Source organism: Caretta caretta, chromosome 2 (genome assembly GCF_965140235.1).
Source record: "Caretta caretta isolate rCarCar2 chromosome 2, rCarCar1.hap1, whole genome shotgun sequence".
In the NCBI taxonomy this organism is placed as follows: Eukaryota; Metazoa; Chordata; order Testudines; family Cheloniidae; genus Caretta; species Caretta caretta.
Window position 1 is genome coordinate 225,997,871 of NC_134207.1, and position 13,691 is coordinate 226,011,561.

At 40.4% G+C, this 13,691-nt stretch overlaps 1 protein-coding gene across 5 annotated transcripts in view; it reads right to left on the reverse strand.

Annotated features, from left to right (window-relative positions):
* CDK14 (cyclin dependent kinase 14) overlaps positions 1–13,691 on the reverse strand; it is a 503,511-nt gene that overhangs the window by 299,091 nt on the left and 190,729 nt on the right. For all 5 annotated transcript variants that reach the window (XM_048838104.2, XM_048838107.2, XM_048838105.2 and 2 more), the window contains one exon: positions 12,972–13,051. In XM_048838104.2, the coding sequence (XP_048694061.1) occupies positions 12,972–13,051 (80 nt within the window). The remainder of the gene's footprint in view (positions 1–12,971; positions 13,052–13,691) is intronic.

Below are 13,691 nucleotides of genomic sequence, written 5' to 3' on the forward strand. Positions count from 1 at the left end.
GAGGGAGACTCATTACAGGCCTTCTCTGTATCAAGAATGCAAAATATGTATGAAAATATTCCCGTTATTTCTTAATGAATAAGGCCTGTAGTTAGGAAGTAAACACACTGAGCATAGGGAAGTACCTTAGTGTGTGGCTGCCACCTCAGTCTGGCAATAAATTGTTTCTCATATACAGCACAGAAAGTGTCATTTACTTTCCGGCAGCCACATGTGCCAACTCCCCTTGATATCAGATGTTCTCCATTTTAAAAAAGACTAGTACGTGACCCTTAGAAAGGATTTAGCCATGTACGTTACCCACTTTTTAATACAAATTAACATTATATGACACACAATAGTAACATCTCTCTAAATCATTCAGAATACTGTGCCTTATAAATATCTCATTTGCCAGAGTCTTTCACGCACTGTGCATTGTGGTAATGAAAAAGGAGGCTCCCCGACAATATTTTAAATTTACATACAAATTAGTATGTTTTGCCTTCTTTTCAGCAGTTCAGAATTCCAGCTTTGTCTAGTATTCAGTAGCCACAGATGCCTTATTTATATATTTTTTAATATGGGGGTTAGAGAGTTTGTACTTGGAAAGCAGACTGCTCTTTTGTGCTCTTATTTGACATTTGCTGTCTTTAATAAATCGCAAATAAGTTCTGATGGGACACAACTGTTGAATGTTATCTTTTAACGTACAAAAAAGGCCCATGAAGAAGCTAAAAGCTAAGTCAACTGGTGCAAAAGCTGAATTGCCATATTGTTCAGATATCTTAGCGGCTCAGGGTACAGACTGGGAGAACAAAAGAAGCATTCAAAGCGATTCTGACAGAGATTAATACTACCTCTGATCCTGGTCAGTGCACAACCACTGCTCTGAACAGACAGCTAGCTATACTGTTGCTCAGATTATTATTTTCACACATAGGAGACATAGCAAAGGAACACTAACTTGAAAGCCCCCTAGAATTAGGGACACTAATACACAACACTAGAAGCTTTGCACACTGGCTGGTGTCAAGATCTAATTTTTCCATATAGTCCAGGAATTCCTGGAGTGGTGATCAGAAGGTCTCTCCCTCAGCATTCCCTTCCAGTCCAAGAAAGAACAGCATAGCTGGCTTTTATCTCTGGTACAATCAGCATCCTGCCAGCACCTGCATTCTCTAGTCCATGAGTTCTCAAACTTCATTGCACTGACCCCCCACCCCCACCGACAACAAAAATTACTACACGACCCCAGGAGGGGGGACCGAAGCCTGAGCACACCTGCCGGGGGAGGAAGGGGCAAAGCCCAAGCTTCACTACCCCGGGTGTTGTGGGGGGCAAAGCTGAAGCCCAAGGGCTTCAGCCCCAGGAAGAGGGCCTGTAACCTGAGCCACACCACCCAGGACTGAAGCCCTTGGGCTTTGGCTTCAGCCCCAGGCAGGCTTCAGCCCCAAGCCCTAGCAAGTCTAGGACAGCCCTGGCAACCCCATTAAAATGGGGTTGCGACCCACTTTGAGGTCCTGAGCCACAAATTGAGAACTGCTGCTCTAGTCCCTCAAAAGAAGGATGGGGAAAGCTAATGCTGATCTCAGCAGAATGGACGTATCCTTTAATTTTACATAGGTTTTAGCCAGTATACAAGACGACTAAATCTGAATATTGTTTAGAATGCCTGTTCCCTCACACATTCCCATGCCAATCAGGGACCACAAATCTTTAGCAAAGAGGTTTATGGCCAGGTCACAAGGGAGGGAGCATCCTGCATAACTGCCCTTCTGGTCCATGGGCTGCAGCTTTTCCACATTTTTTTCTCCTCTACATGCTGTGCAGCACTGGGTGTGGGTGGGGGGCAAACTAATGAAAGCCATTTCAACAAAATCAAGGCTGAAGGAATAGTTCAGATGTCTATATTGAATGAGAATAGGACAAAATGTTACACTTGTCCAACACAGATGGCTGCAGTAAGACAACAGAGAACTAAAAAATCAATTAGAAAGCCTTGGGATTCCGATTTGGACGAAAATCATGAGACTATTTGGCATTCTAGAGGGAGGAGAGACAGATGACTTAACGGTGTCCTGAGTTAATGCATTTGTAATGTGCTACGTTTGGAACAAGCACAAGATTCCTTATACCAGAGCATCTCCTCGAAAGGAAGCAGGGCTGTCTGCAAAAGGCTTATCATATTTTAAAGTGACCGAGGATGAGGAGAGGATTCCGGCCATTGCAAAGAAATTCAAGGGCACTTAAAGAAAGTCTCAACACATTCTTGTCTTTCTCGAACTAAGCCCAAGAACACAAGCCAAAGGAAGATCACAGCTTTCACTTTAAAATCACTACGTAATTTCTAGCCAAACTGTGGGTAAGATATTCTTTGGGGGGGGGGGGGGGGGACATATTCTGCGAAGTAGATTAAGCTATGAGAAACTGGAGAAAATTACAGCTCAGACATTTCTGACATACCTGAGCCTCTCTGATCTGATGACAGTTCATTGTTGAGTTTGTTTAAAATTCAGGTTATGATTTCTAATGGGAAATGTCGCTATCATTTTACATCCACATCCCGAAGAATCCAAAACATCACAGATTCTCTTGGAGTGGAGATAAACATGAATGCTGCACTGGGCCTATGAACAGCAAGAAGCCTGGAAAGGAGTGTGAACAGATTCTGTTCACTCTCCACTGCTTCTAGCAAACTGAAGAGAGGCTGCACCATTTCATCAGCATATTGGAAACAGAGCACTACATAATTTGGAAAGGCTGAAACCATTCGACATGGTGATACTATGGTGTCCTCATGCAATGCATCCAAGCAGAATTGGAAGCATAGTCAGAGAGAAGCCATTTAGCTCTTAGTTGGCCAGCTAATGGCAAGAGAGGCAGTCATTTTCCTCAGTGATGGCCAGACACACTCTGTTAGGCTTATCATCTGCCTGTTTCAGACAGTCACTTCACAAGCCTCTCTCAGTCACATGGTTCAGAAAAAAATTAAGGGAAAATATTACAAAAACTGCAATGGGGGGGAACTACAGCTGGGAAAAATTATGCGGGGAGGGGAGTTGGGCAAAAAAATTTTACCAAATCTTTCCCCCCCTCCCCACGTAAAAATGCAGGCCCTAAATATCTTGAATTCATGTGAATTTTACCAACTTGTTTCATTCAGAACAAACCCTTAAAAAATGCCAAAACAGTTGAAATATTTCCTCCCAACATTTTCAAAATCAACTGTTTCAATTTGAAATAAACTTAAGGAAATTTCAAGACAGAGTTACTAAAAGTAATTTTAAAACAAAAACAAAATTTTAAAACAAAAAAAAGTTTGAAATGAAAATGAAATACTTCGTTTTGCACGAAACAAAATGTTTCCTTCAGCCTAAACCTTTTCCCACTTTCTGATTTGCCGAAAACATTGAAAAACATATTTTTGGTTCAATCCAAAAATTTTTTTTATTTTCTTTGTTTTTCAATTTTTTTGGAATTTCCAGAGAAGCATAAAATCTTACTATTTACCCAGTTCTGGAAGGGAATTTTCTGCAGGTATGCCCATGCTCCAAGTAACTGCGATCCAAACAAACTTCTCTCTCTGGATATAAATGGAAGACGAAATTAAACATGAATGAACAGTAAAGAACGATCCTGTATTGCCAGGGAGATGGACTGCATTACCAAATTCATATTCTATTTCTAACTTCTATGATTAATGGTAGCAGTCCAGTGAACAATAGGCCTAATACCGTTACTCTTCCAAACGGTACCATGAAATCTTTGCTAACTAAAGGCTGTTAAGACCCCGGTTTATTCATCATCCAGAAGTCAAAAGCTGTAACAGCACAGTACTTCCTATACTATGTTGGACCATTGTTTCAGCATGATCTCATGAGAAAGACAACTTCTGAGTCCCCAATATCATTGTCTGAGGTTCTCTTCAAGATGGCATGGATAAACAGTCTGTGTATATATATATTTGATAATGAACATGTATGGCTGCTTTATAGAATCATAGAAATGTAGGGCTGGAAGGGATCTCGAGGGGTGATCTAGTCCAGCCCCCTTCACCGAGGCAGGACAAAATACACTTAAGACATCCTAGTTTGGCATTTGTCCAACCTGTTTTTAAAAACCTCCAATGATGGAGATTCCACAACCTTCCTTGGAAGCATATTCCAGAGCTTAACTATCCTTATAGTTAGAAAGTTTTTCCTAATATCTAAGCTAAATCTCCCTTGCTGAAGATTACGCCAATTATTTCTTGTTCTACCTTCAGTAGATATGGAGAGCAATTGATTATCACCCTCTTTATACCAGCCCTTAAAAAAATTAAAGATTTACCAGGCCCCCCCTCCCCAAGTCTTCTTTGCTCTAGACTACACATGCCCAGTTTTTTTTAACCTTTTCTCATGATCAGGTTTTCTAAACCTTACATCATTTTGGTTTCTCCCCTATGGAATCTCTCCAATTTGTTCACCCTTTAAGGAAGATGTGGTGCACAAAACTGGACACAATATTCCAGCTGAGGCTTCACTAGCGCCGAGTAGTGAGAACAATTACCTCCTACATCTTACGTACGATACTCCTGTTAACATACAACAGAATGATATTGACCTTTTTCATAACTGAATCCCAATGTTGACTCAGATTCAATTTGTGTTCTATTACAGCCCTCAGCTCCTTTTCAGTAGTACTACCACCCCCAGAGTTATTCCCCCTTTTGTAGTTGTGCATTTGATTTTTCCGTCCAAGATGCAGTACTTTGCACTTGTCTTTACTGAATTTCATCTTATTGATTTCAGACCAATACTCCAATTTGTCAAGGTCATTTTGAATTCCAATCCTGTTCTTTCAAGTGCACACAACGCCTCCCATTTTATAAGCACATTTTTCCCTTCATTATCCAAGTCATTAATGAAAACATTGAATAGTACTAGATACAGAACAGACCCCTGTAGGACCTCACTAGATACATCCTCCCAGTTTGACAGCGAACTATTAATAACTACTCTTTCAACCACTTTTGCACTCATCTCATAGGAATTTCATCTAGACCACATTCCCTTCATTTGACTATGAGAATGTATTGTGGCACTGTATCAAAACCATCACTAAAATCAAGATATATCGTGTCTACAGCTTCCCTCCCCCACCCCATTTCTTGGGCCAGTAACCTTGTCAAAGAAGGAAATTAGGTTGTGGTTTGGCATGATTTGTTATTGACAAAATTCATACTGGCTGTTACTTACTATGCTATTGTCCTCTATATGCTTACAAATTGATTGTTACTATAATTTTACAAGCATTCTTATACAATTGTGTTTTTCATCTTGTATCCGATAACTGAACATACAATGAAATAATACATTGATTTCTGCAGGAAACCCAAGAACTGTTAATCTTCTGTGTGTTTTCTGTTTAGTTGCTATTTGACATCAATTCTCCAGAGAAAAAAGTCTGATGGAGAGCTATTTTGTAATCTTGGAATTTTCCAAGTTCAAAGAACAGGCAGTTTGTGTGGTTTGTGGCATGATACAGGACTTGACAATTCTGCTGGAAATCTCTAAGCTTTTAAACTTTTATTTTTTGGGGGACACATGGACTATATGGATGAGAATGAAATATTTTGTGCCATTGTTTCTAACCCTCTTGACTGAAAATGAGCTAAGGCTTAACACAAAAGAAACAATGAAATGCGATTCCAATTCTTTATAAAGGAAGTACATTTCTGCATTATATTTTTGCTATTTTTAGCTTTTGTAACACACCAATAGATCAAATACTTGACATCTATAATACACCACTAACGAAAGAGTGGAAGGGGTCATAAATGAGACCATATATTTGAATTCCTAGCTGTGTATTCCAAGTCTTAAAATTTTTCTTTCTATTTGCAATAGAATGTGTTCTCTGCCCTCTCGTGTAAATCAAAAAATGTTCTACAATTATTCAGACCTGTAACCAGTACCAAATACATACTGTACTTATGTTAAAAGTTCATTAGGTGAATGCTTACCCATATTGAATCTTGAAGTGCAATGTCAGTGGTAGGTAGGACACGTCTCACGTGCGGAAGTATTACTACTGTTTTGTAATGCAGTAGCAACCCAGGGTCCCATTCAGGACTGGGACCCCATTATGCTATGCAGCCTACAAACACACACAGGTAAACACAGTCCCTGCCCTATAGAATTTATCATCGAAATCAGTGTTTCTCAAACTGCGGGTTGGGACCCCAAAGTGGGTCGCGACTCCATTTCAGCCCTGGGCAGTGGGGCTCAGGTTACAGGCCTCCTTCCCGGGGCTGAAGCCCTTGGGCTTTAGCCTCCCTGCCTGGGGCAGTGTGGCTCGGGCAGGCTCAGGCTTCAGTCCCCTCTCCTGGAGTCATGTAGTAATTTTTGTTGTCAGAAGGGGGTCGCAGTGCAATGAAGTTTGAGAACCTTTGATCTACATTATATATTATATAGGGCCCTACCAAATTCATCAATATGAAAAAAAGCATCATGGGCCGTGAAATCTGGTCTGCTCTCAGTGAAATCTGGTCTTTTGTATGCTTTTACCTTATACTCTACAGATTTCATGGAGGAGACCAGCATTTCTCAAACTGGGGGTCCTGATCCAAAACGGAGTTGCAGGGGGGTCACAAGGTTATTTTAGGGGGTCGCAGTATTGACACCCTTACTTCTGCGCTGCCTTCAGAGCTGAGCGGCCAGAGCGTGGCAGCTGTTGCCCAAGTGCCCAGCTCTGAAGGCAGCACCCCACTAGCACCAACCAGCAGCCACCGCTGTCCAGCTGCCCAGCTCTGAAGGCAGCTCCTCCACCAGCAGCAGTGCAGAAGTGAGGGTTGCAGTAACACAGTTCCCCCTCCCAACGACAGCCAAACACACACACAATAGCCTTGCGACCCCTCCACCACTCCTTTTTGGGTCAGGATCCCTACAATTACAACACTGTGGAATTTCAGATTTAAATAGCTGAAATAATAAAATTTACTATTTTTAAAATCCTATGACTCTGACATTGACTAAAATAGACAGTGAATTTGTTAGGGCCCTAATTATAAAAATTGGATTACTACAAATAAAGAAAAAATGAGCAACCAAAGGTAGGTAAAAATTAGATAAATGAATCTTTCAGGATTAAAAAGAAGTGATTTAATTGAAAAACTGATAACATTTAAGCAATTCTTTGCTTAAATATATTTGCTTTCTTAACGTTCGGAAAGGCATATCTCAGGAACAGTAAGTGACTTGATATTAAAATACCAGGATTGTGTTTAATTAAGAATAATCAATTAAGTTAAACATAGCAAAGTTGATAGAGATATAGATATGGGAGGATAACATATGAAAAGAAAGGACAAGCAATGTCATATTCTATGAGAGATGGCCAGCCTGGACATGCAATAATTTTAAGAACCTGCCAAAGAAAGGAACTTCAGAGTAAATGAGTTAAGTTCACAAAGCAAGTTAGACATTCGGCTTCGGAATGTTTGTCTACACACGTACATGGGAACAGAGACCTACAAAAATGCCTTCATACTGATCATGAAGAATTTCAATTACCCAGATATCAAGTAAGGTAAAATTGTGGTATGATCAAGAAAAAGTTTGTTTCTAGAAGTAGTTTCCATTACACAATTCAACAGCCAATCTAGGAGATCAAAGGTTCTGCTAAGCATATTACAGGAAATTAAGTGGGTATTATACATGAGATAAAGGTTGAGCCGGTGAACTATTGCATTGGTTGTAGTGATTTTAATATGATTTTTTTTCAGACGCCTACTGATATTAATACTTCCACGCAGCAACAGTGATTGCTATATTGAATAAACTTGAGCCATATTTAACACACGGAAATATACATTGGCTAATGCAGCTTTTATAAAAGTGACTTTATATGAAAATATACTAAGTAAATCATTCCCAGATCAACTGATGTTTGAAACAGGACACTGTAGGCCAAATTCAGAGGGGATGAGGGAGGTGATAAAATCTACACATTGGTATGCTGACAGTAGAAGAGAATCTGAGTTTATGTAATTCACATGCCATGTAGTCAAGAAGGTGATGTAGGTTAAAGGAGTGGCCTATTTGAACTCTCACCTACTTATACCCTCTTGCTAGCTGCTTTTCTTACTACTGTACATCTTCTCTCTTCTGGCTCCTTGGAAGCAAATTAAATTAGCCTTAAGAAAAGGAGGACTTGTGGCACCTTAGAGACTAACAAATTTATTTGAGCATAAGCTTTCGTGAGCTCACGAAAGCTTATGCTCAAATAAATTTGTTAGTCTCCAAGGTGCCACAAGTCCTCCTTTTCTTTTTGCAGATACAGACTAACATGGCTGCTACTCTGAAACCTGTCATTATGCAAGGCACTAAATTAGCTTTGACTCAGTGAGCTAACTTCAGAGGTGACAGGGACCCAGCAATTTGCATGTCAGTAAGCAAGTCTGCAATGCTAAAGCAGCGTAAGACAGGGCAGGGAGAACGTGCAAGATAGAGTCACTTCTGAATTTGGCACTATGACTTCAAGAGGCAACCAGACAGCAAGAACAGATGAGCTCTTGTAGACCTGATCCTATTTTCAAGCAAATGTACCTCTGAGTCAGAAATGGAAAAAGATGTATAGAAAATGTATGCTTTTGACAAAATTACTCTCAGTCTCAGCAAAGTGTTTCCGCTGAAGTTTTCAGGGAGATGACAAAATTTATAATTACTATTCTCTGCTTTTGTGGTATTCTGCTTATTTATTTTTTTGTTCCTCAGTTTCATTTACTGTTCTTTACTTTGCTCTCTTCCCTTTTTGCCTACCCTCACTTATTTTTCTTCCCCCCAATCACATTGTTTTCAAATGCTTTATTTTGCTGCATTTCTTAATTTAATCTTTTTCCCAATTGCTTTGTTTTCCTTTGAGTCCCATTCTATTGCTGTCACAATGGCAACAATATGCTTCTCTACACACAAGCCAACTACAAAATTCCCTCAGCATGAGTACTGCTCAAGATTTCAGACTGTGACTTCCCCTTAATTAGCATCACACAACATCTTCAACAGGAGGAACACAATGCAGGAATTATATTTTCCCCCCACAGCTGCCTGATGAGTCATGAGCGATGTTTAACAATTAATTTACACCAATTTTAATTTATAAATTGCTGGATTTTTGCCTGAATTTGATACACTGATGGAAAATTAGAAAATAGGGCATGAGTCAGCAAGAATAAAAACTGTCTGGCTTCCACATTATGAAAAGCTCTGGAAAGAAGTCTGTGTGTATAACTTGCATGCCTGCATGCAGTCCTCTGGCTCATGAAACACATTTTTGGCTTATTAGATCAACACTACAATGCAAATAAACACTGAAATTAGAATTTGACCTCATTTATAAATTGTAGCTTTCCAGCTCCTGCTATTGCAGTCCAAATTGTAGGGCTGCATCCTTTAATCAGGGGATGGAAAAAAAGAAAAATTCTTCAAGCAGGTTTAAGTAGCTCAGAGTCTCCCAGCCTCACCACTTTTTTTTTTTTTAGTCTAAAGTATATCGGACCTCTCCAAGAGTTCAATATAAAGTATTTATTCTACCTTCCATTTTTATGTCTATACCTAGAACTATGTATGCCTAGTACAGTTCTGCCTCAATACTGAAAAGATTATCTTCAGTTACATTTTTCAGTGTATTTTTCTATCCTTTTCTGGTTCTCAACTAAAGTTTGTGTTCACCAAAAAATAAAAAATATACTTTTCCCCTTCCTCTCCCCAACCCCAAACCACACATAGCTTCCATGGCACACAAAAGCTACAGAAATAGATTTCCATGTGGCATCCACAACCCTATATAGAGATTCCCCAGCCTAGAAGACAGGAATATTCCTAAGAAAAATCTGTTGGGCGTTGATCCAAAGCCTGCTGAAGTCAAGGGAAAGATTCCTATTAACTTAAATGGGCTTTGGATCAGGTCCCAGTAAAGATCATCATACATAATTTGAAGCATGTAGGAAGTCCCATTGAAATCAGGCGAGTGATCACGCTTCAAGTCTTATACATGACTAAGTGCTTTGTTGGATAGGGGCCTTGGAGTATTAGCATTTCAAGCCAGGCTGTTTGTGGGCTTCTCTATGCTAGAAAGTTTTCCTGCTTTAAACTATATGAATATCAGCTGGGCTGACCGGAGCTGCCAAGGTCCCTTTTCAACCAGGCGTTCTGGTCAAAAACCGGACACCTGACAACCCTGCAGGGCCACGAGCAGGTTTCCGGGGGGTCCACCAAAATAAACCAGAGAGCAGGGCCAGAGGTTTCTGGGGGTCCACCAAAATAAACCAGAGAGCAGGGCCAGCGTTAGACTCCCTGAAGCTCAGGACAAAAACCCAACGCCCCAGTCCCACTGCCTGGGGCTGAAAGCTGAAGCCTGAACAACTTAACTTCACAGGGCCCCCAGTTGCCTTGCTTGCTACCCTCTAACGCTGGCCATGGCTTTTAATCTACTAGATCGGCAGAAAAACAGTTGTTGTGGCACAGGCGGGCTGTGGAATTTTTATAGCATGTCGGGGGGGCTCAGAAAGAAAAAGGGCTGAGAACTCCTGCCCTTTGTAACAAGTGAAGATGAGTAGGATGATCATGTCTATTCACTCTTAAAAAAAATCAGCAATAAATTCACTAAAAAGTTGGGGGCGAAATGATTTTAAATATCCGCAGCTCAGTCTCTCAAAAGACAGACCGACACCGGATGACATTAACACTGGAAATGGGAGTTATGTTACATGCTCCTAAATATCAACATGGTCTCAAGAGCAAACTGTTTAAAAGTAAATAATATCTATTCACATGATATTTGTTCGAAAATGTTTCATATGTCAAATGAATCAATGAATATTATTCTGGCAGCACTACAAATACAGACAATGCAAGTTTCCTCACACTACCCCATCAACTGGCACCTCACCCATCCTGGGAAGACTGGTTAGTACAGTATTAAATGCTTATGCAACGATGTTAACGTCTGTTCTGCTGAGACTGATAAGAGGGTCAATTGGGCTGGTGTTCTGATATGCCATTAACCTTTCTCCCCACCGTAGGAACTGCACTGGGACTGTCAAGATATTTCATACAGACCACTGAATAGCTGTATCAGAACTTCCTACCAACCTAAAGCTTTGTCTACATTGGCACTTCGTCAACAAAACTTTTGTCGTTCAGGGGTGTTAAAAAAAAAACACACATACACACCCCCGAATGACAAAAGTTTTACCGACGAAAAGCCATGTACATTGGTCAAACTGGACAGTCTCTTCGTAAAAGAATAAATGGACACAAATCAGATGTCAAGAATTATAACATTCATAAACCAGTCGGAGAACACTTCAATCTCTCTGGTCACGCAATTACAGACATGAAGGTCGCTATCTTAAAACAAAAAAACTTCAAATCCAGACCCCAGCGAGAAACTGCTGAATTGGAATTCATTTGCAAATTGGATATTATTAATTTAGGCTTAAATAGAGACTGGGAGTGGCTAAGTCATTATGCAAGGTAGCCTATTTCCCCTTGTTTTTTCCTACCCCCCCCCCCCCGACGTTCTGGTTAAACTTGGATTTATGCTGGAAATGCACCTTGATTATCATACACATTGTAAGGAGAGTGGTCAGTTTGGATGAGCTATTACCAGCAGGAGAGTGAGTTTGTATGTGTATGGGGGCGGGGGGTGAGAAAACCTGGATTTGTGCTGGAAATGGCCCACCTTGATTATCATGCACATTGTAGGGAGAGTGGTCACTTTGGATGAACTATTACCAGCAGGAGAGTGAGTTTGTATGTGTATGGGGGTGGGGGGTGAGAAAACCTGGATTTGTGCTGGAAATGGCCCAACTTGATTATCATGCACATTGTAAGGAGAGTGATCACTTTAGATAAGCTATTATCAGCAGGAGAGTGGGGTGGGAGGAGGTATTGTTTCATGGTCTCTGTGTATATAATGTCTTCTGCAGTTTCCACAGTATGCATCCGATGAAGTGAGCTCTAGCTCACGAAAGCTTATGCTCAAATAAATTGGTTAGTCTCTAAGGTGCCACAAGTACTCCTTTTCTTTTTGCGAATACAGACTAACACGGCTGTTACTCTGAAACCTGTCAGTGTGAACAGTGCCACTTGTGGGGGGTGGAAGTGTTTTATCAGCAGGAGAGCTTTCTCCTCATAGTGTAGCCATACCCTGAGATAAATCTGAATCAGTGACCAGAAGGTAAAAGGTTTCTTCTTTCACCACCAGTCCCTATCTTTGGCACTCACCAACAGAGTAGGCCCATTTAAACAAGGCATGTGCAGCAACTTCTGCAAAGCTGTCACCAGGGAGCAGCCAGGGTGGCTGATAAGAAAAAACAGAGGGAGTGGAGCAGAAAGCATGACAGACCTCTGACCCTCAGCTAGAAAAGAGTCATCCCTAAGCCAGACAGTCCAGAGGTGGCAAAGAGGGAGGGGGACAAAAACCCAAACCATACACAGTCAGTTCTTTAAAAAAAGTTAATCAGCCACCCTGTTTTTAAGGAGCTTGCTATATTTGTCCCTGAACCTACATGGCTCTCAGTCAAAAAATGCAGAGATATGTTCTATACGACTATCTTTCAGAAAATATGGTCTCAAATAAACAAAAAGTTCAATCTCTCCTCATTTTAGGTGCTGCTTCACAACAAGCAAAACTTCCCCAACATATTATACCAGTGACAGTCCCCACCCCCCTCCCAAATATACATTCTACTTGGTATGTCACTTGTACCCAAATAGTAGTTCTCAGACAAGCCAAACCACAGAGGCACAGATTTGTTTTCTTTAACATGAACTCCCACATTGTAGGGAGGTTTTGATTTTTGAAGTACCAAAGCCACTTCCTACAGGGAACATAACCATATAATTTAAAATCTCAAGCTATTCAGTATAGCCCGGTATTGGAAAGAGTGAGTGCAATGCAATTAAAAAACAAACCATGAATAATCATTAAACATGAGTGCATACCTTCCCTGATAGCTGTAAATGGAGTTCCTTCCTCCTCTTGTAATCTAATCACCTTCAGCGCCACCAGCTTCCCATTTACCCTGGGGGGCAGGGGGAGAGGGGAAGAAGGACAGGAAGGAAAAAAAGAGAAACATACGCAAAATTAATTAAAAAATGAATACTCCAATAACAGGGCTTATTTCCCATCCTGTCTTATTTAGTTTCTCCCTGTCAATGTCAGTGATTCACTTATGGCACAGTAAGAAACACTTCATAGCCTCCATAATGTCAGCTTTAAATATTCACATTCATGTAATCCAAGAAGTGATCTCAGCTTTCTATGAGTCAGCCTCTGTTTCCTTTCTATCATAGCATTAAACTGGAGGCTTTGTTTAAAGAAAGCATAGCATTGTAAAAATATGGTTTATTTCTTTGATCATTTAATCCAAACAGAACTTCCATCAATAATTCCACATATGGTATACCCATTTTTATCTTTATTTTTCTCTTCTCCCTGAATTATGCCCCACAATAATTACCTTCCAATAGTCATGGAAATTTGAGGTGGAAAATATCTGTTAGGTCATTCTGTCCATTTCCCATTAAAGAAGGATTATTCCCTAAAGTACATACTTGAGTGCACTGCCCAGACTAGTTTTTTATTATGACGACACCTATTTATAAGGTTTAAAATAATGTTCCCCCATGGATCAAGCCTCACAACAGATGTCTGTCTCTTTT